General features: G+C 41.7%; 1 protein-coding gene across 2 annotated transcripts in view; it reads right to left on the bottom strand.

Annotated features, from left to right (window-relative positions):
• Window positions 1-3380: 3380 nt before the first annotated feature.
• CRMP1 (collapsin response mediator protein 1) overlaps window positions 3381-22361 on the bottom strand; it is a 44853-nt gene continuing 25872 nt past the window's right edge. For both annotated transcript variants that reach the window (XM_026034100.1, XM_026034101.1), the window contains exons 5-14: window positions 21029-21090; window positions 19915-19995; window positions 16889-16957; window positions 14750-14870; window positions 13045-13201; window positions 10055-10196; window positions 8383-8553; window positions 7340-7519; window positions 4732-4897; window positions 3381-4376 (exon numbers count right to left, since the gene is read on the bottom strand). In XM_026034100.1, the coding sequence (XP_025889885.1) occupies window positions 4285-4376; window positions 4732-4897; window positions 7340-7519; window positions 8383-8553; window positions 10055-10196; window positions 13045-13201; window positions 14750-14870; window positions 16889-16957; window positions 19915-19995; window positions 21029-21090 (1241 nt within the window). In that variant the 3' untranslated portion in view covers window positions 3381-4284. The remainder of the gene's footprint in view (window positions 4377-4731; window positions 4898-7339; window positions 7520-8382; window positions 8554-10054; window positions 10197-13044; window positions 13202-14749; window positions 14871-16888; window positions 16958-19914; window positions 19996-21028; window positions 21091-22361) is intronic.

Here is a 22361-nt window from a genome sequence, read left to right as displayed (position 1 = left end):
GTATACTTTGTTAGGGTCATTATGTTTCCTATGGATAATTTTGTTGTTATACAAAGCAGCAAATTCTTATCAACTGTGCCAAACATCTGTATAAGGTAATAAATTACATCCATTAAGAAACCTCACAGCTTTCGTGAAATTAAAATTCTCCATCATTTTAAAATGGACCTACATTTTACTAACTAAAAGGCTGTTTATTGGTACATGTTGTAAAATACTACATCAGTCATAAACTTTACCTCGGATTAAAGAACAAATGACTTCACCAAACACATCACACATATTTGTCTAAATGCTATCTTTAATGACAGCTGTTATCAAGGTATCTTGGGCTTTCTTCCTAAGTTGCATCACTTCGAGCATTTGATTCTTCTGGCTGTCGTGGCCTTTCATGGTCTTTCTGCCGTACTGGTGTAGACGTTTTAGACATTATAGTTGCCTGTTAAATGTACTTTCCACACACACATCCCTTCTAAATGGATGCAGCCTCATTACCTCTATCTGAGCATTTTAATTCTGCAGTGTGGCCTAGGCAAGGAAGGAAGCTTTTAAAATTAGATGTGACAGTGCTGCTGATACACAGCTTTAAACCCTTCAGTGCCACGGCGGCTCCAGCCTCAGTTCGGGCGCTGTGTGCTCGCCACACGGGTCTCCCTGGATGCCCCGTGGGTCGTTTGATTAGGCCGGGTTTAAGCGGCTTTTATCTCCCGCCAAAACGGGCAGGTGTGGCGCTCGTCCCTGACGTGAGGCAGCAGTGCCCTCTGCCGGGGAGCAGGCGCGGGTGTCGCGCTCCGAGGCCACCTTGGCTCAGGCAGGGTTCCTGAGGGCCCGGCTGCCTTCCATAGCGCTGCTGTTGGTGGCCCGTGGCCCTAGGAGCACCAGCAGTGTCAGCATGAGTGTCATCTCCACGGGTGAAAGCCCCATGGGCACCATTACCTCAGCGCCATTAAGAGCACAAGTGACAACACTGTGGTGTCAACTCCACAAGTGCCAACTCCAAAACCACACAAAGCTATTCCCATGGTCCTGCAGAGGTGCAGGTGTCATCCCCACAGCCACCCAAGTGCCATCCCCATGCCCACCCACCCCTCCCACCTCATTTCCCTTTCTTCCTTTATTTCCCCGCCCTGCTCCGCTCCCTTCTTATGCTCTTCCTTAGGCTTATACTGTTGGCAGATGGAACCCAAGTAGGACAAGTGGCCTGGTCCAGCCTGTTCTAATTCTAAATGATAAGAGACCGTTGTATTACTTTGAGAAACACTTAATGGCTTCTACAGATACCAACCTGGAACAATTCGAGCATCTTCTTTAACAGGCTTTGCTACAAACTGTAAATAACATGCACCTGCATTGGTTCGGTAGTAGACAGCAGTCCAAATTGTGACTCAGAAAGCACTCCCTGGACCCAGCCTTCTCTTACACCTCCCTTGACTGAATAGCCCTGAGCCTGTTCGTGCTGTAGAGGCTGATTTTAGAGGGGGGTGGCAAGCAGCAATAAGTAGGAGCTAATCTCACATCATTAGAGCTATTTATGCTCTTAAAAGCTCATGCTGCAAAAGCTCAGAGGCTTGGTTGTGGAAAAAGGACAGGAGGATCCTCTATCAATATTGGTTCAAGAGCAAAAAGCCTCATAGATGGAGCAGAACTGTTGGGCAGAAATAGGTAGTCATTGGTGCTAGCACAAACACACCCAGAAGAGCATCACTGCTGTTATTCCACAGTCCCAGAACTCCCACGTGGCATCAGGTTTGCTTGGTGGCTTCACAGGCCAGCCTCATTTGTATTTTTAGATTGCCAAAACTATTAGCCACATTGTCACTTACTTTAGCAGACGGGTTGGAATAGGGCACTGAAGATGAAATTGCCTTACCTGCCAGGCTGTTGGTCTTTGCTGAGCAGGTTGTTGTTGGATTTTTCTGTTAGCAATCTTGCATCCAAGCTCACTACTTGGTGAGCAAGTAAGGCCTGCCCTTAGAGAGGGGAACTGACACCATCTCAGGTGCAGATCATCCAAATCAGGGGGTAGCATAAGCTGAGTAACACCTGACACTGAAATCACGACCAGTCTCTTCTCTCCCTTTCATATATCCTGGCCCAAGCTTTTTTTGTGCCTTTCCCCACCTTTTTTTCTCTCCTTCTCTTTCCTCTCCCCCCCTTTTTTTTCCTCCCTTTGTCTTTCCCCTTTGCAAGTAGCAGAAACAAAAGATTTCAATTTGTTAATGAAAAGCTTTATTTTGGAAGCAAATTCAATTCCTTTGCCTGAATGGGAACATTTCTTCAATGGTTCAGAGCTATGCTAAAGCAAAAAAAAAAAAAAAAAAAAAAAGAGCTGGTTACTCAACCAGTTCTGCTGCCAGTTTTTCATACCCAGCTAATGCAAATGGACTTTTTTAGGAGACTTACTCCCAGGAAAGCTGGACAGGAGTGTATTGCCTTCAGAATAAGATGATAGGCTTCAAGTTGCTTACTCCCAACATGTGCATATCCTTCATGCCCACGTGGCTCACACCTTGTGCTTTTTGCCAACACGACTTACTGCTCTATGGAAAGGGCAGATCAGTGCTAGGAGGTCAACTAAAAACCCTAGACAAATTTCTGCTGGCACGTGGCTCTGCTGCAGGACTTCTCCTCGCCCAGCTGGGTAGCATAGGCAAGGGCAAAGCAGCTCAAGGCCAACAGGAGTGTGCAGTTGCTAACTCGTTTTATTTCTTAGTACCCTATCCTGCAATGTAGCCTGCATTTCCCACATATGCAGCACAGGCGAGTACAGGGATACTTGCCTACAGGGATAGAAAAAGTTTCTTCTATGCAGGTAGAGAATGGGAACAAAAAAAGTAGGGAAAAAAAAAAACCAAAAGCACTTTCTTTATAACCAAAAGAAATAATGCATCCTGTTCATGGTAAACACCATCCCAGCTCCACCTAAGAGCAGAAAAGCAAAGACAGGCCTAAAAAAAGACAGCACTAAGTGGAATATGGCTTAGGTCAATCTGGAGCAATCACATACTGGTTCTCAACTTTGTTGTCAGTGCTTCTTGTGTGTACTAAAGGTGAAGAGGGTGGCACTGAGCTCCCTTTTAAGCCAATTAGATGTGTGCTTGAAGGTCTGGGCAGAGAGCTTAAATGTCATGCAGCCAATATCAAGGGAGTGCGATGCAACACTTTTGAGCTTTACTTTGAGCGAGATTATGGCATGCCATAATCTGAATGTGCAGATAGGTATATTAACAGCCCCTGTGATCTAAGGAGGTTCATTCTTTCATATGGTGTCAGTCTGAAATACACTTTCTCCTAAGTACCTCCAGGCTAAACCTTCAACCACTGAGCAAGAGAGTACTGGAAAGCAGAGGAAGACGCTTACCATCAATTCATTTCTTTTATTTCACAAGCTTTGAATTCAGAAATAGAACCACGACTAGTAGATCTGATACGGTAGAGTAAGTAAAAATGCATGTGATTACAAAGGAAAAACTTTGTACAAAAAACTTTAAAAATCCGACGGCAACTTGGATTATTTGTAAGTACCAAAAACTCATGCAGAAGGAGAGCACTACTGCCCAGGTGGAGAAATCCCTGCAGGGTGGCAATGACATTGCTATGTATAAATTATGGCTCTGTCTAAAATGGAAACAACAAAGACACCAACTCGGAATGTACTGGGTGGATACGGACGGGTGCTACAGAGACCACTTGTCATGGTATCCTGATGATTTTCTGTGCCTGAGAGAAGTGCTTGGGTTTATAATAAATTAAAGATAAAAACAGAAGCTGCCTATATTACTCTACTGCGTACTTGAGGATGGCCATTTTCTTCCTCCATAAGTAGTTCAGTGGCATTTGTCAAATATGGACATTAATCTTGGCATTGTGTCTAGTCAATTGTTGGCAACGTGTTCTAAGGGGGCTCACTCACAGTATGTAACTTGCATAAATAACTCAGTAACATGCACTAACTACTCTAATACAGCTAACAGGTGAAAAGGAACCATCATCCAGTTACAAGACAAAGCTAAAACCTGTAGTCACTAAAGGGGCAATGGAAGCACCATGCTTTAAGGTGACTATGGCATGAAAGCACAATTGTGAGGCAAGTAGTTCCAAGCAAACACACCACACTATTATCACCTCTTCCTATACAAAAAAAAAAAAAGAAAAAGAAAAAGACATTTCATTTTTATTTCCATTAGTACCAAATAAAATTGTGGGTTCAGTAACGTGGACACTGAAGGGAATGGACATTATTCCCATGATCCTTCATCCTTGTGTTTCTGTCCATCAGCATTTTCAGCCAAGACTGGTAATGTTAGAGCGGCCACCGGGAGGTGCAACGATGCGGTGTCCAGTGCGGCGGGGGTTGTTATCGTCTATTTGAGCTCCTGTAACAAGAGGAAAGGAGGAAGCAAAGCTATGAAAAGGAGAAAAACACATGAGCAGAGAGATCTGATCTGGCTACTTCCAACTACTCTTCCGTGACATCAGTAGCAGCTGGTTTCTTTTGAGCCAAACCTCTGACTGAGAACACATTACCATGAATAAAAAAAAAAAGAAATTTCTCTCTACAAATATGTGCAGAGTGGAATTTTCAAACGTGCGTTGTTAATATAGAAATTTCTGTCCTTGTTAAGTCCCTAGGGACCGTAAATCTGACTGATTTATAGTGCTCCTGAAGCATTTTTTTTTCACTTGAATTTAAGGTTTTCAAGACATTTCTGCTAAGTCAGGCTGACTTACCTGATAAGCTAAAATTGGACTGATGGAGGTTTCTGATTGGAGGGGGCTGGTTTTTGGCAGGGGAGGATTTGGTTGAGGGTGCAGGAGTTGCATATTTTGGCGTGGCTGGGATTTCATACACAGGCCCATCGTACATTCCTCTGGAGACTCCCTGCAGTCCTCCCACCTAGGTCAAGAGGAGAATAAAAACACATTTGCTGAATGCTCTCTTAATGCTGCCCAATGATAATTCTGCCTCTAAACCAAGAAAACTGAGCACAGAGCAATATTCTGCATTAGCTGAAGTAAAAACACGTACATTCTCATCAAAGCTACAGTCTGCTTTATACTGAGATTATAAAGTCTCTTCCATTTATAAATACAGATACATTTTATATTGCATATATAACTAAATGAGAAATCTCTTCAACTCCTCTATATCAACTATACAGATTCCTGTTTTTAGCACTGTTCATAAAAACACCTAACGCAAGGAGGGGCCCAGCTGTTGGGTAGAATTTGTGTTCTCCACACTCCGCTACAGGCGGTCTAACTGCCCATTTTCCTGGCACTGCAGAGCTTGTAGCCCATCAAAAGAATAAGCAAGAAAGCATCTCAAAAGATTAGCTCTAGACACCCTCAAAAGGAACAAAAAAAAAAAATAGCAACAGGCAAAAAAATAGCAACAGGCCTGTGGGATGGGGCCTGTCTTCCATTATTTTTCAGTAGAGTATCTGTCACCTGAGCTCTTATTTCAGCTTGCGGTCTCCAGATTTTCACCCTGTGTAACTGCTACAAGGATTGTGAGAAAAGGCAGTCCTAACAGTTGCACTGACCAGGTAAGCGATACTTTTAAACACAGTTCCATTTTTTTCTGCATGAGTCTGAAGAGGTTTAACTATATAATCCAAATCTCATTCAGAAAGAAAAAAAAAAAATGAAAGCTTACAAATATATTATTTCAAAATCACTTATCCTACATATTAACAGTGACAATGAAATACTGCGTAGGGAGGACACTCTGTTCACAGGGGGGGACAATCCAGCTCTTTCAGAAATGAGTGCAAATCCCTTCCCTTGATTCCTGTGAGCCTGGCCCCAGGCTCAGGAGACATCCCAGGCAGGGATGAACCAAAGTGAATGCCCACGCGGAGGCAGCTGCCCATCACAGCAGCCAATCCAGCCACCCAGGGATCCACAAAGGCACGAGTTTGTCCTGCTGTCCCAATTACTGGTTTTTCCTGTGCTCTACTTACAGCTTTGCAGACTCTCATTTAATAACCCTTTCTTGGGCACTGATGTTCATATGAGATATTGGTCACTGACAGGTCCTTCACTTTTTTGTTTGATTGATATTTTAATTTATTTCCAATCAACAAAATTTGACAGTGAGGAGAGAAATACAGACATGAAAATGATCTCACTTCCTTCAGGAAGGCAGCAGAGGGAGCTCCATGAACAAAAATGTTACTACCTTCCTACACTGCTTGGCAGACCTCTTCCTAAAATCAAAGTTCTCTCCCAAAATCCAGGTGGACTTGCAAGACACAAGTTTTCCAGCCAGCACAAAACCAGATATTTGATCTCTTTAGATTTGTTTTTAAATTGCTGTCTTCACTATTTAAATAACATTGTCATTCTCATTTATGTAACACTTCCATGTTCTGGACCCTTGAGAGGCAGGTGTGAGGGCAAGGCCCAATTTTTGAAGAATCTGTCATCTAAGTTAAAATGTAAAAAAATGTAGTGAATTTATTATTTTCATAATGCCTTTTCTCCTCAGAAGAGCAGACATTTTGTATCACACTATTTGAAAGAATTTGTATAAAAAATTATTAACATAAAACTTATCAACCTATTTTAGGCCTAATTTCAGCTATTGTCCTTACAAACAATTATCCATGTCTTGTTGAGTAAAATGTTTCCTTAGTCAATCTATGTTTGCTACACACTGCACACATTAACTTGCTTGCCTAGTACCAAAAAGGCATTTCCAAACAAGACCAAACTAGTGCCAAGGCTACTGGTTTTCAACAGAAGAGCACAGATAGAACTCAACAATAGATCTGACTGAGTCTTAATCTTGGTCATTTCCCAAGCTATTTATTATAATAAATTATAATAATTTATAATAATATTACTATAATACTATAGTCTTACTTGCTATAGTAAGACTACCCAAGTTTAAGCTAGCAAGAAGCCAAATATAATCACTGTCTCTGACATTATAAGCTTTTTCTTCTTGTTCACAATGCAGTATACAAAACCTAGCAATAACTTAAAAGTCACTTTTCCTCTGGCCAAACCTCCCATAAAGAGGCTTTATCTTTTTGCTAATTTTCAGCTAAAAGTAAATTTTATCACTTTCCCACCTTCCTGCACAGCTCCACAGCTGGACATAAGGCCAGATTCCCAACGGACAACTCTGTCACACCTCACCGGAGCTCACAAGGCGAGTTACAGGAATTCACACTGCCAGAGGAACACCTCTGGGGCCTTTTGATGTCCTTTTGACACAACATATAGTCCATCTAATATGTGCTCCTGTTACTAAAATAATAATAAAAACATTTGGGAATGTGGTTCCAAGACAGTGTGGCTAGAAAGATCACATTAAATCTGTCACTACCTTATTCCTGATTTTGATCCGCTGGTAAAGATATTCAGGGAAAGGTTTGCGAGGGATGAAGCGGCCCATGCCCTTATTTACGTGCAGATTTCCATCTTCAAATACAATCTTCCCTTGGCTTATGACCACGAGTGGGGCACCGTGGCACTCCATTCCTTCAAAGATGTTGTATTCAACAGCCTGAGGATCAACCAACACACACACTGCAAGTTCAGTACAAAATGAGAGCGACTGTCAAAGGGCAAGTGTTCAGCTCTTTCTAGAAGAGGAAAGAAACATCTAGAAGATGTTGAGACACCTCAAGATAGAGAAATGAAAACTGAATAATATAAACTTAATTTTTAAAGACTCATGTCTCCTTAACATCAACTGTATTGCTCAATCTGCAGTGAAAATCTCTGGAAGAATTCCCCAGTGTAAAAGACCAAAGCACTGAGCAATAATAAAATAACTCTGAGATAGATAACACAAAAGATAAACATATGAGACCTATTGCAGTTGAAATCAAAGTGACTGTGAGTCACTGGTATGCTGTGCTAAGGGCAGAGAAAAACACTTCAAAGCTTTGAAATTAAATAGAAAATCCCAGCCATGAAGCTGACTACAGCTGGGTTATCAAAATATTTAATCATCACAGATTAAAATGCTGTTGATTTAATCATGAAAATTACAATATTAGGTGCTTTTCAGATAAGCAAAAGGAGAGTGAGCTGGCTTTGAACTTATATGTACAGCTCAGCTGCAGGCCTGCTGCTTCTCACCTGCTACAGCCTTGGCACAAGCACTCAAACCATGTGCAGGCACAAGGGGAACCTGCCTGAGCCCAGCAGCACCACAGCAAGATTCCACTGCTTTCATCTTTGGAAGAACATTTACACATTTGAGAAAAGCAGGAAGGAACTCCTCCATATCCAGGCACTTGGTCTTCATATCACTTAGATCAACGGTTTTTTTTTTTTTTTTTTTTTTTTTTTTTTTTTTTTTTTTTTTTTTTTTTTTTTTTTTTTTTTNTTTTTTTTTGCTGGTTTTCTATTTCTTCTTACCGATTTATGGCTTTTGGCTGTTATAGTCTTCACCTTATCAGGGTCCCAGATAACAACATCGGCATCTGATCCCACAGCAATCCGGCCTTTTCTTGGATACAGGTTAAAGATTTTGGCAGCATTGGTGCTGGTGACAGCTACAAACTGGCTCTCATCCATCTTACCCGTGGCCTAAAAAACACATTGACCAGAGCAAAACACGCTTACAAAATAGAGATGGGCTGTTCAGAGTAATGAAAGGCTGGGGAAATATGGGGAGATATTTAGTGCATGTATTTGGTGATGTTGCCTGAAATAAAGGCTTTATCAGCAGGAGTTTATAGAAGACACATTAGTCAGGAGTTTCAAAGATGCGAGTTATTTCAAGCATCCCAAAGAACTGATTAAAAAAACCTGTAATCCAGATGATGCCATCAAGTTCCTCAGTTTTCTACTGTCCCTTTACTGTACACACTGGCACGTAAGTCTAAGTAAATTCTAGTTAACTATTTTAATCATTTTAAAACAGAGAAAAATACATCGGTATTACTTGATGAATTAGAGTATCAAGTCTATGTTCATAGTCTCTTTATGCAGTCTCTGATGGCTTAATAACAGCTGTAAACAGCAGCCTGTTGATTTTGCAGTGTTTTGGGGTCTTCTCCAGTAACAAATGAGAGCAGCATTCCAAGGAATGAGTGGAATGCGTGCCAAGCTTTTCAATGTTAAATGAACATCTATTTCCTGCCTGGCAAAACAGAAGATGTCTAAAACATAATTTTTTTAATGGTACAGAACTGAATATTACCAGTCATAAATCCCATTTTGCAACCTTTGCTATAGATTTTTCTCTTTTGAGGATTAAACAAAAGAAAATATCCCTGACCAGTGGGATTTCACTTGCTCTTTGCTCTGCTTCTACACAGCAGATATGTGAAGCTTCCTCTATGCTAGGAAGCTCTATAGTGGTCCCTGAAGAAAGAGGTTATTAAACAGTCTGGGAGAGGTGCTCAGCAGAGCACTGTAAATATTACCACTCTTCAGTTTGCAACATGCTTTCCAGTGCAGTGCAATGTAATGACTGTGTGCGTGAGAGACCATGTGTATGAGAAAATGCACAAGAAAAGGAAAATATCACTATGTATTAGGATCCCTGGACCCATCAAAAATTGCTAACTTACACCAGAACCCTACAGCAAAAGATGTCATTCTGATTTAGATGCAATGTTCTTCTTCAAAGCGTTTTATAATCTAGCCTCAGGCTCAGTTGCCATCCGTTTGCAATTCCTCAAAAATGATGCGACACTTCCCAAATTCAAAAAAAATCCATTCATCAGGTTTATATGGGGTCCACTTCAAAACCACTAAGCGGCTTCGGATCCCGCGCCCGTGAGGAGCATTCATGCTGACACACTGCAGAACTACAGAGCTGCAGTCTGCTACGGCTCCGGTCTAATAGAGCACTCTGGTGTTGCACGGTCAGAAGCGAAAGACAGCCCAGAGTTCATACGACTGGAGAAGGTTGGGGCAATAAACATATCACCTCACAGCAGCACTTCCTCTGGGATTTCTCAGAAAATATATTTTATATTAGGAAATCACTAATGGCCAAGAGTCTCTTGGCTTTCACTATTCCACCACCAGTCCTTTTTTTTTTTTTTTTTTCAGCCCATAAAAGTAAGCAATTACTTACTACGGCCTTGTCCCAGACAACAGTCATTCTTTCTTCAATTCCATTGACCCCTTCGGGAATCATAGTGAAGTTGTCCTTTCCAATGGCTTTCTGGGCGGTGCTATAAGGGCAATGTCCGCTTCCCGTCACCTGCAGGTCCCCACTGTGGAGTTAACACACAGAAGGTTTAGACCACATGTCATGCGGGCACCTCGGTCACACACTACTTCTGAATGGTCCTATCAAGTCTCCACATTACTGCTGTAGGCTCTAAATCACATCAACAGCCTTTAATGTTGGCTACATATTACTGAAGATCAACCGTGCTATCAGACACCTCCAATTTCCCCCAGGAACACCCTAAATTCCTAGATTATAGTCCCCTTGGGTTTAGGGCTGCTTATCGACAGAGATCAGGCACAAACCCAGTCACCAGGACAAAAGATTATTATGGGATTAAGGAAATGATCAAAAGCCTGTATGAAATGCTTGCCTTTTCAAGATATCTTCGTAAACATGTTGAAAAATAATGGCAAATTTTGCAATGCAAAGTAATGAGCACTAAGCTTGCTTCCCTGCATTTCTTCACTGCACATATATTATCCTTGCAATTCTCAGAAGAATATTCAATATATTACTTTCTAGCAAATTAAAGCCTGATCTTCTGAAAGAAAAATATTTACTGCAAAAAAAAAATACAGAAGTGGATACAGAAGTGGGAGGAATATATTTACCAAATAGTCTTCCAATCAAAGAAAGGGAAAATGCAAGTCAGATATATGCTCTGGACTTCTCTAACTGAACAGTCTTACAAAGAAAAAGGTCACATTATGTGTGACAGAAAGCACCAAGATCTCACATCCCTAGCTAAGAGAATACCAGCAACATAGCAATACAGCACAGGAGACAAAAACCTGAAATGCAGGCCCCACAGATGAAACTGGGATGCCCACCAAGTAAATCCAAACTGCAAGCCTTATAAGATATCCTGGATTTTCATACATTCAGCTTTTTAATGAAAAAAATCAACGTTTTCTGTGGAAAACAGAATAATAAGTATGCTCACTTTCATGGCAATAATGCTGTGAGTACTCTTTAATTATTGTAAAACATTGACAACCAGAGCAACAGATAAATGAAGTATTATCTTTACTCCCATCCTCACATAAAATTCTCCATGAATGCATTGCAAAGTTATACTAAATTCTGTTCTTCTTTTGGTTTCATATGTAGATTTAAAGTATTAAAATGAAAAGCAGGCTAAGCTGCTGTCATTTGAGATCTAGGGATTTAACCACTAGGAGAAAAGAGCCATTTTTGGAGGATGATGAAAATTTCTCTGGTTCGTCATCTTGTCCTTCCGATGTTAGTGTTAAAAATGTCTTTATTAGGATTGCAGTTCTAAAAATGCTATTGTCATTTTAATTGCTCTCTTTTGACCCATGTGCTCGCTAAGAGCCTTACCCTCACATAAGAAACAGCACTCTCTATACTGCTGATGGTTCTGGGTCAGACCAGAAAATATGCTTTTTCTTCCTTGTCTTTATTTTAAAGAACAGAAAATTCACGTACAGAATATTATTTCTGCCACAAGTCCTTCACAACAAAACAAATTCCCACCCATTCTAACCAGAAATGCACATTTTTCAGAGCTAGATTACCAGAAACTGCCACTGCCTGCTATACAGTCTGCCCACTTGTCATGGAAGGAAGACTTTTTCAGAAGTCCAATGCATCATTTTTAGGGTAAAAATGTACTCCTTGGTCTACAGCTGAGGAACTCTTGGAAAAGGAGGCAGCAGGTGAGATGCATGTTTCCCACTAGTATTAAGTCTGAGAGGAAAGCTGAGAGGCTCACTTGGGTGCACACAATCTGTCCAGGTGGGACTTGAAATGTGAATTTCTTTATCAGTTTAAAACAAGTGGTCTGCCTCTTCAGCTAGAGAAGACTCTAAAAAAGTTAAAAGTGGGAAACACTTTCAGAAGAGGGTTTACAGTTCTGGGATGCTGCAAGGTGTTGCAGATGTCTTCTCTTCTGTGTCAGGAAGAAGCTTGTCACACTGTCTTTCCATCCCTCTGCTCTCACGGCCAGTCTGAGGACAGTCAGCACAATTTTACCCCTATCATGTCAAGCAATGGCCTCAAATAACCAGCCTGTGTCCACCTGATTCCCTAATAATCTCTTCTGTAATCCATTCTGGCCTCTTTCCCTTACCTCATGTGCCTTCTCTATACATACCACGCATCTTTGCTGACTTCCTGACTGAGGAGTCTGAAAACTATCAAGACACACAGAAAGCTAAAAGCAAAGTCAAGCCTGCAAGAACTAAAGCCAGGTCAGCTAACACAGTTTTAACACTTCCCAATGAAGGCAAGCTACCATGAAGCCAGAGTTTTTCACTATGTTTACACCACTGACCCTTACTGCAAATGCCTACAGCTGGCTGCCTCGCAGCAGCTTTGACAAAAACAGCCTTAGGAAAGGTTTTACAGTTCCAGGAACCTCTACAATGGGACAAACATGATTTCCCTTGCTGTGTTTGCTATACATGACCTGGGACTTCAAACTGAGTCCACCTTCACAGATAGGAATTTACCACCTAGCTATTACTTACTCCAGACTGAGTAAGTGCTATCCAGTTATATATTAAAAATTTGGCTGGAGAAGTGGGAGAGGCAGAGAGAAAGCTTGCTCAAAGCCCTAAGGACTGCTTATTTGTGCAGACAGCAATCACTTGAAAAGCAGCAAGTAAAAGGAATCATCCTGGAGTAACCAACAGTTGGATCTTGAGCGTGCTCACCAAGAACATGGAAGGCTTAGGCCTGCTCACCTGATGCGTGGACTAACACCAGAGACATGACTAGCCTTGTTTGCCTCTCTGCCATTTTGTGTATGAGATACCACAGGGAACTACTCTTTTAAAGAAAACTGAATTGATCCCTAGCGACTTCAACCACTGTGGCTTTTGCACTTGCCTGGCCATCAACCTGTGAAGAAAGGAAGGCCTTACCATGCTAAGAGAGAATTTAAGTGATCTGGAGTGGTAGGATCAGGGCTCAGAGGTGGCGAAGTCACAAAAGCTGCAGCTTTGGCCCAGTTTTTGCTCCAGTAATGTGTCCCATCTGTCCCCAAGCTGGCAGTGATCGGCTCTCCAAAAACAAGGGGACCTTGAGGAAAGCAAGGATACATATGAACTGATTAGAATCCACTCTCTTTACTTCACATTATTCTGCTTACTGCATGCAGCTGTGTATATTTTATGCATTGCTACGTGGTCAGCATATCTCCTCGAAAACTAAACATGATAAAAAAAAAAATATCAGGAGGCTTTCTGAGCTAGACATGCTTTTCATCAGCATATTTATAGTGTTCTTTTTCTAATCCAAAAGGAGACAGTTCAGACCTGTTTTTAATTTGTACTGTTTTAATCACAGCCATGCTCTGAGTATTGCTCTGCTTCAGCACGAAGAGGAGGAGGGCAGAGAGGAGGGCTCCAGCTGAATATCATCCTACTGCTGCCAGGCTGAGCACAGCACCAGCAGATAGGAACACACAGGTCCCCAGCACCTCCGTCAGGTGCTTCAGGTCTCTAAGGACACAGAAATCAAGGAGGGAATTTTCTCTCTGCGTTTTTCCATGTGGCTCAGAAGTGCTGCCTAAAGCATTTGTCCCAGGGGACAATGTGCTCGCTCTGTAACACTGGCCAGCAGAACAGAGCTGACTCCTCTCTCTGCAGCCTTCATTCTCAAAGGAAACAAATGAGAAATTAAAAAAAAAAAAAAAAAAGACAAATCAGCTCTTTTTAGCCTAACTTTAACCTTCACAGTCTTTTTAAACAGGGACAGACAGAAGAAGAGGAAGGGGATCATGGAAATGGCCAAAAGGAAAAAATGAACCATGAAAGTGAGAAAAAAAAGTAAGCGGAGTGAGACAACAATGACAAACCAAGAGGGAAAAAAAGAAAAAAAAAAAAAAAAAGAAAAAGATATGTGGATAAGAATTTCCAATAAAGTAAAACATGAGGCAGAAAGGTAGAACTGGAAAAGAAAGCTTGGCTATGAAAGAGCGAAGCTTTTCAACCCAAAGGGAATGCAACCCCTCCTACCTGGCCCTGAGCTCATGCTGCACCTCTGGTGCTGCTTCTACAAAACACTAGTTCCTGTAAGCCAAGTGGCCTTAAAGAATTGCTGCCTCCAGGCTCACAATCCCCTTTTGGGTTACTTTTAAGCTGGACCATTCCACAGACTCAGAGCACAGCATGGACCCTGGTGGCACATCTGATGGGGTCAGCTTCTAGCAACAAGGAACCAAGCAACCTCTAGCATCTGCTTCACTGCCCAAGACACTGTGACGTGGAAGTCACCCTTAATACCATCAAATACTCTTAAAAGCAAGTGCTAGACCTTGCCAGAAGAGCACACCTCCCTCCTACGAGCAGAGAAGAGTCTCACTTATAGGTGAAAGGAAACACAAGAGAAAGAGTGACAACACAATCTTGGAAAGGTAGGAGATTGTTCGTATTTAGGGTGAGTTACTCATCTGTGCAAAGGGCAAGGGCCTCCTTTCAGTTTTCTTTTCTCAGTCCTAAACATTTAGTGTCTGTGCTGGTTGCTTACTATTCTGTGGTAAGCAATAAGTTTGGTTTTGGTTTGTTTTTCTGTGAGCTTCTGTTCAATACAAAACCCAAGTTTGAGGGAAAAGAGGTAGCTTCTCACCTTTCTTTCTAGCCAGAGCGATGATGTCAGCTGCACTCTTGCTCATCACTTTGGTGATATACACTGGGCAGTTTATTCTACTAGCAATGGTGATGGCACGGAAAACTGCTTCTGCTTCGAGCTGGGAAAGAAAGGAGGAAAAAGGCTGAGAGAATGAAAAACTGAGTGGAGGAATGAGACAGAGCTCTCACTGTTTAGCAACAGTTGTCCAAGGGTCAATTCTGTTTATTCCAAGCTATGCCTGTTCTCAGGCACTTCACGTTGGGGTAAACCTGCCTGCAGGCTCTCTGCTCCTGCCAGAGGAGGCACGGGGCCTTCCTCCATGCAGCGTGCTCCCGCTGAGCACCAAGCCTCGCATTATGGATCAAATTTAGCTCATAATCCATAAAAACCTTGGGAACGTCCCCCAGTAAGTTCCCTCTTCAGCTAAGTTCCCTCTTCAGCTAAGTTCCCTATTCAGCAAGGTAAGCACAACCTCCTCACATGGAGTCACATGGGAGGGACATGCCAAGCATTTGCCTGCAGGCAGAGGAGCTGGGAGACTCCCCTCCACAGCCCAGGAATCCCTCCTTCCCAGACAGACTCACGGTGTTGGCATTGGGATATCTAAGAATCTGTCATGACTGAAAATACTGGCATGACAATACAGAAAATTCTCTCCAAATGTTATGCTGGAAAGACTCAGTAATGTAACCTCTTGGAGAACACAAGGTTTAATTCGTCACAGTTTTGTAAAACATCCTGGCTTAAAATCAGAGTGCTAATTTCCAACACTGTCACTGCAGGGTTCCGCCTCAAGAGAGAGATTGTTTTTGCCCCCAAGCTCCCAGAGGCATCCACATAAGCCTGAGGAAGAAAAGCAGGAGCCTCATACCTCAGCACTGGGAATTAGGCAGTCGGGTATCATAGTCAGAAAGATGCAAAATTCCTTTGTGGAAACTGCAAAGGCAGATTTTCCTAAGGCCCTTGTTCTCATTAAAAGGAGAAGACTTAATTCTTTCAGAACGATTTAGGTGGAAGTTAAACATAAAAATGAAAAAGTACATAAACAGTTCAATAGAAGAATGAGACCAATTAGCTTCATTCCTTTTGCCTGGGGGAGAGGTTATATAAAGATCTCCAAACCACAACAATCTCTTTGAGTTTAGCCTCAAATCCCCAAGGCCTTATCTCTTTAATCTTCAAGGAAAGCAGTCATTTCCCACTGCTGCCCCCGATCATGCCATTAACTGTCTGAACTGTGTACATTAAGAGACTTTCACATATCTCCCTTTTTTTTTTGTCAGAATGAAAAAGTGCTTTCCAGATGTGTGGGATGATCTTTGCAAGAGGCTGGTTTTATTATAAGTGCATAAACTGAACTGCCTTGAGTACCTTCACATTTTCACAAATTTGCATTCCTACAGTCTGCATTTCTCCTACAAATGTATCTGCAGACATGCAGACATAAGGGTGGATTTATATGCAGGAGCACATACCTGCATGGTCTGGGTGAACATATGCATCTTAGAGAAGGATTTTTCAGCCAAAGCAAACTAATTAATCAATGGACTTAATCAAGTATCCAAATCTTAACGCACAGGTTGTTACTGACTTCTTGACTCATATCCCATGTCCAACACTAGAGGTCACAATCTAGAGCAAGATCTCAACTGAAGTGGGATTAGTAAATGGAAGGAAATCAATTTCATTCTGATATTTGCAGCTGAAAATTGAATCACAAGGATCAGAGTCAAAAATGTTTGCACGCCTGTGCTGTAAAATTGGGGCATTCTGTAGATAACGTTCTTGGCCAGAGTTGTGCACTTCAAACTGGGAGTCAAAGGAGGGATCCAAGGTAATTGCACAGTGCTGGAAAAACTTGACCAGGAAAACAGAGACATTTTGCAACCCAGCAGGTCCAGCCCTCCAGGCTAGGTGGTGAGAAGGAGCTGGGAGTCCTGGGCACACAGGTAGCCTCCTCTCTCACCCCAGCTATGTGCTGCTGCCTGACTCACTCCTTTAAACTTTGAATAACACTGGAAGAGGACCCAGGACTTGCCACCTTCCCCACACGCCTGGCTGTCAGCTGCACGTTCTGGTATGACGTCCCCAACAGAAAATATTTCCATGAGCTACAAAACCAGTGAAATCTCTCACCTCCTCGGGTCTGCTCAGGGCATGTCCCTCAGGTCCCGTGATTCCCATTTCCAGGATACGCTTTTGTTCCTGAAACATAACAGACAAATGCTGACAACTGCCACAACATGAGATGCTTCCCTCCGGCAGCCTCTGATGAATTAAGAGCAGTATCTTCTGACTGCCCCATTTTTCTCTCTAAATGCAGCCGAGCAAGCCTGCTGCTAGAGGAGGACAACTGTGAAGCACTGTTACCTTCTTTAAACTTTTAGCCTCATAGGCTTTTATCAGATGGAGCCTCCCCTCTGTCACCCAATTTTCTTTAACACTTCTCCCCTGTAGAAACCTGAACCACTGAAATTAAGTGTTCTTGAAAGTGAAAAAAAACCCACTTTCCTGCAGCTTCTGGTCACTGTGGCACTGTGCCCACCTCAACAAGCCCCACTTAGAGCCAATGGCGGGCTGTCAGGCAAAAATTGTGCCGTCAAGCCTCACACCAGTGAGAACAATTTCTAAAAAACAGACAAGAGGCTTCAATTATATTTTAATTTAAGGTCAAGCAGTGGCACTGGTACACAATTCCTGTCCATAGAAAGTGGTAATTAACCATTTCCCATGTGAGGCTGGATCCAGGTACACGCACAGAGCAGAGGTGCAAACAGGGAGCTTGTGATGAGCCTCCCTCCCGGCCTCCCAGGCCCACAGGTCCCTAAAGAACTGAGTAAAATAAATGTAACGACCCTGTGATGCAGATAAATGTCCTCTAGAGATAAGGATGAAGTTACCTAACATGCTTTACTGTGTAATCTAATAAATATTTGATCCTAGGTCCCTGAGGGTGAAAAGCTAACTCATTACCAATATATTTTGGCAAAACCTAAGCAACTTAATATGCACATATACTTTTGCCTTCACTGCAATCAATCAAGGCTGTAGAGGACCTTATTAATTTCCCCATGTAATTAAGATTTTTGAGGGGTTAGAAAATCATAGTATTTCATAAGTATTATTAAAAATAGATGTTCTAAATCCATAATGCAACAGCCCTGAACAGTGGCACTTAAAGACTTCAGATAATTAAAATGCATTTATAAATAAAAAATTAAAGCTAAATAATACCAAAATATCAAAATGACAAAGAATGGCAAAGTTTAAAATATGATAGTTTTGCATCCTGAAGAATGTTGTAAAATCAGATCATATGATTAATTTATTCACTGTAAGAGGGTTTGATAATAACTGGGAAAATTTGTTTGATACGGTCAAATTTAGATGTCCACACTAGATGGTCCTCAAAATATTCCTGTAGGCGGTTTTCTTTTTTACTTTCAAAATCCAAATAATCTTTCTGAATATAAGCATAGGAAGAAATTGATTTTATGAGGCATGTCAATGCTGAAGAAATACGTCAGTGTATAACATAGTTCACATTTCTTTACAACCTCTTCCCTCTTTCCGTGTTCACTCTTTTTTCCTTTATGTTCATGTTCCGTGGCTGTATAAAAACAGTTGGAACAGATTTCTATCAAAAAGGCAATTGCACAAATACTTGTTGATTTTATTGGGGAACATAACGAAACATCAAGGGGGCCATCTGATTTCTTTCATTTTGCCATTTTTACCCTAATATTGACTTACTAAGTTCATTATTACCTTTTTTGGTTCTATTTTGTATTGTATTAAAACTGTAAATGATATATTTTAGTAGTGTCAAATCGTGCTAATTGCTGGGAAATGCTGGCTTTTTTTTTTCTCTCTTGAATCCAAACGATAGTTTTCACCTGGTTCCAAAGCAAGATGAATACAACTGTTCCAACGTGCCTGTTGATTCCTCACTAGTACCTTTGTGTCCAGTGTTTTGTTTGGTCAAACAAATTTGTTTGGTCAAAGACATTCCTACCAGATAAGTAGAGGACAGAATCCCACAAGGGAGAAATAAATAAAAAAGTAAATCTGTATGAAAACAGCACTTGTTTAAACACTTGGAATTTTTGGCTCAGCCACAATGTGGCTTCTGCAGTCCAGGGCTGACAGGCAACATGTTTTTATCTACTATAATTTCCTTGTCAGCTCTGCAGCCTCGTCCTGAGCAGATAAGCCAGCAGATGAAGAGCTCAGCAGATAAACCAGTCACTCCCTCAGTGCCTCACAGACCTGAGAGGCTCTGCCCTGCTGCCAGCACATGGACAAGGGATCAGCAGCAATATTCAGCTGCCACAGATTTATGCATTCATAATGATACCAAACCAATCTGCACTTTCTGTTTTATAGGGCAATGCTGGTCTCTGAAAGGCTGGAGGGAGGTTTGCTTTCGACTTCGGTCCTCACGACTTCTGTCAGTCTACTGCTGCACAGCTCACAGCTACAGCATGCTCCAGCCTGAGGACTAGAGCTACTCAGATTAGCTCACCTGCAGAGTGTACACCAGGAAATGGGCCTATCTTAATAGAACATAATCGCTTTGAGGCCAGTTTCCTGCTTCTGAGAGGTTTTTTTCCAAGAGCACAACTTATATTATAATGCACATTTTCTCAAGTATTTTAGAAGATCAGGGTGGTTTATACTGACGTTCCAGAGATTCTGAAGCACCTTCTGAAAAATAAATAGGCCCGAGAGCTCTACTCTAAACTCACTATGCTCATTTATGCTGGTCACAGCAGGAGCAACAACATTAGCATGAAGTTTCCCAGCTCCTCACTGTGTCCTTTAAATCTCCAAGCAAGGCTTTACCACGTTTGTCCTGCATCCCTTGCATCTCTTCATTCAGCAGACACCTTCATGTTTCCTTCTGCCTGTCACCTGCAGCCAAGGCAGGAGCTGCTTGGATCACTGCTCCACCTCGCTGGTACCACTCCAAAGCACAGAGGAGTAACAGCATCCTGCCATCCCACGCTGTGTACCAGTGGTGTACAGGCTATCACACCCAGGAAAGATCCATCACTAGCAAATTCCCTTTTTCCCCCACCCATACCCTACCTGGAGGGATTTACTTCTCCTCACTATGTGAACCTTGTCACAAGATGAAACAAAACCCACAGTTCACTCACCTGAGCTATCAAGTCTCCGTTTTCCGCATGCACCAGGATGACAGCCCCAAGACTTTTTAGGAAGGTAAAGGCTTCATAAAGCTGGAGGTAGTACAAAGAAGGAAACCCTGCTGAATAACACCTTGCTTCACACCCAGACTACTGAAATAGTTCCCTTTACAAATGGTGTCTAACATCTAAGATGCTCCCTACCTGGCCCAGAATTCAGTAATACAGCAGCCTAGTTTTCAAACACAGATTAAATACTGAAGACATCGTGTCTTCAGCACTTTTGCTCTAGGGCACTTCATCTAGGATTAAATGCGTAGGAATACATAGATTGGCATGTACACTTTAAAAGGTTAATGAGCATCCGTCTAGCTGTGCATTTAACATTTTGATGGATGTTTCTCCTGCTAATCTCATCAGGAAGCTGAATTTGGCTTGCACTGCCTCTCAGAAAATACTTATACATTATTATGTCTAAAATTCCAATTAAAACAATATACATTGGAGGTGTAACAACAGTTCTTTGAGAGACTGAGAAGTATAGCTCGAGGATAAGCAAAAAAGAAACCTTCTTTCAACTGAATAAGCAAACATTATTATTATTAACAGATGCCATTGTTCATTTACAATGATCTGATCCTTGTGAATGGAAAAGCTGAAGGGTCTGGAATGTAGAATGAGGCTCTACCAATCAGCTCATTGTTATCTGCAACCCCAACAAGAAAAGGCAGCCTCTTCCCTCAGAGAACACCACACTTTCGCTCTCTGCAGCAACAGAGAAACTCTTGAAATCTCAGCACAGCCTAGAGTCCTTCATCTACTTTTGCTTGAATATTGCAAAGCTAAAGAAAATTGAAGCCCCAGAGAAAATCCTGAGTGGTGCTGAGTGGTTGTAGTATTGGGAGACACCAGATAATTTTCACAGAAGCTGTATGGCACACATTCAAAGGAACACTGGAAGTCCAGCCCTGTTCAGGATAGACACTCCAGAGGATTTCCTCAGTTGCCCATTTCCCCTGATTCTACTCAAGCTCGGGGAAAAGCTTCCCTGTGGCTCAACCTTAATAAATCCTCAGGTTTGGGGCAAGAGGACAGATCACAGCAACGAAAAGATTCAGAGCAATACCTGGCTGTCGGACATTTGGTAAAGATCTTTGTAGGCCATGTAGACTTGGAAAGAGTTCACACCTGTTTCAAGACAAAATACAAAGGTGTTAACTGGATTCTTACATCTTACTTGAACAAACCCAAATTTCCAGAAAAATAAGTCAAATCCACAGCTGTATTACAGTTACTTTGACTCAAAACATGAATCTTCTTTTCTCTTTGGACTACTGTGGATTGCCTGTGCTCAGCCCTGGAGTAACCCAGCTCACCTGCCCATAGGATTGCTTGTGGCCAAATCATAGTCGAATACTGGTGTCTAAAATAAGCATGACAATCGAACTTGTACAATTTAAATTTTGTAAATCACCAGCCTGAAAAGAAATTTTTAGGTTTTGTTAGCTTATCTGTAAATCATTTCAGTTTGATCAGAAATTATGTTTTTCTGTATGTATGTTATTTAGACAAGATATTTCTAGATAAATTTCCCTGAAGTGCTGAGAAGCTGTGGGAACTGTTTCTCTAAAGCATTTGCTTTTCTTGACCTTGCTGCACAAAGTGCCCAGCTTAGTTGATGACAGACACTGGGAATGAATGGAATCTATCTATCAATCAATCAATCAATCAAAAGTTTGAAGTTGGCTGCAATTGAGACTAGCCCCATCTTTTCTTCCATCTTCCAAAGATGAAGGGATTCATGCTGGCAATAATACAGAACTGTGAAAGATGACAGCTCCAGATTTTAGAAATCAGTAAGAAATGCAAAGGTTGAGTGTTGTTGGCCAAAAGCCAACTGTGTTCAAATTACTACATATTTTTCTATTTACTTCAAAAATTTGCCCAGAGAGATAACACAGCTTCATATTCTAAGCAAATGGGGATTCCAAGCATCTTATGTTGATATCTTCAGTACATATTAAATTATATTAGGTTATAAACTTGCCTTACTCCTTAGTCTACTGACAGCCTTCTCAAGTTGGTACAGGGACTGATCTCAGAGTTTTCTAACTTAAAAGAAAAAAAAATCTAAGCCATCTAATCCATGCATGCTGTGTTTCAAAATAGCTATCATGAAAATTGTGCTTCCTGGGGCAGAAAGAAAAAGAAAGGGTGCTGTTCATGTTATACTGGCTGTATCAAAGGATGAAGATGCCTGATGAAGATGTAACATTTACATTAGTCTAGCTATGTGCAGACATACCCTCAGGCAGAGGGCTTGGCTGTTCATACTCTGGCAGAGAATTTGCTTATTCACCATTTCAAATCTCAGATACCTGAGGGTACACTTTACATGCAGGATAAAACCTTGAAAGGATCCGTGTTACTTTGTCTTCCTGCTAAGCCGCAGCAGCTCG

This window comes from Nothoprocta perdicaria, unplaced genomic scaffold, assembly GCF_003342845.1.
Source record: "Nothoprocta perdicaria isolate Ctin4 unplaced genomic scaffold, notPer1 scaffold_14, whole genome shotgun sequence".
Taxonomy (NCBI): domain Eukaryota; kingdom Metazoa; phylum Chordata; class Aves; order Tinamiformes; family Tinamidae; genus Nothoprocta; species Nothoprocta perdicaria.
The sequence above is the reverse complement of the archived record's forward strand: the minus strand, read 5'-3'. Positions and strand labels throughout refer to the sequence as shown.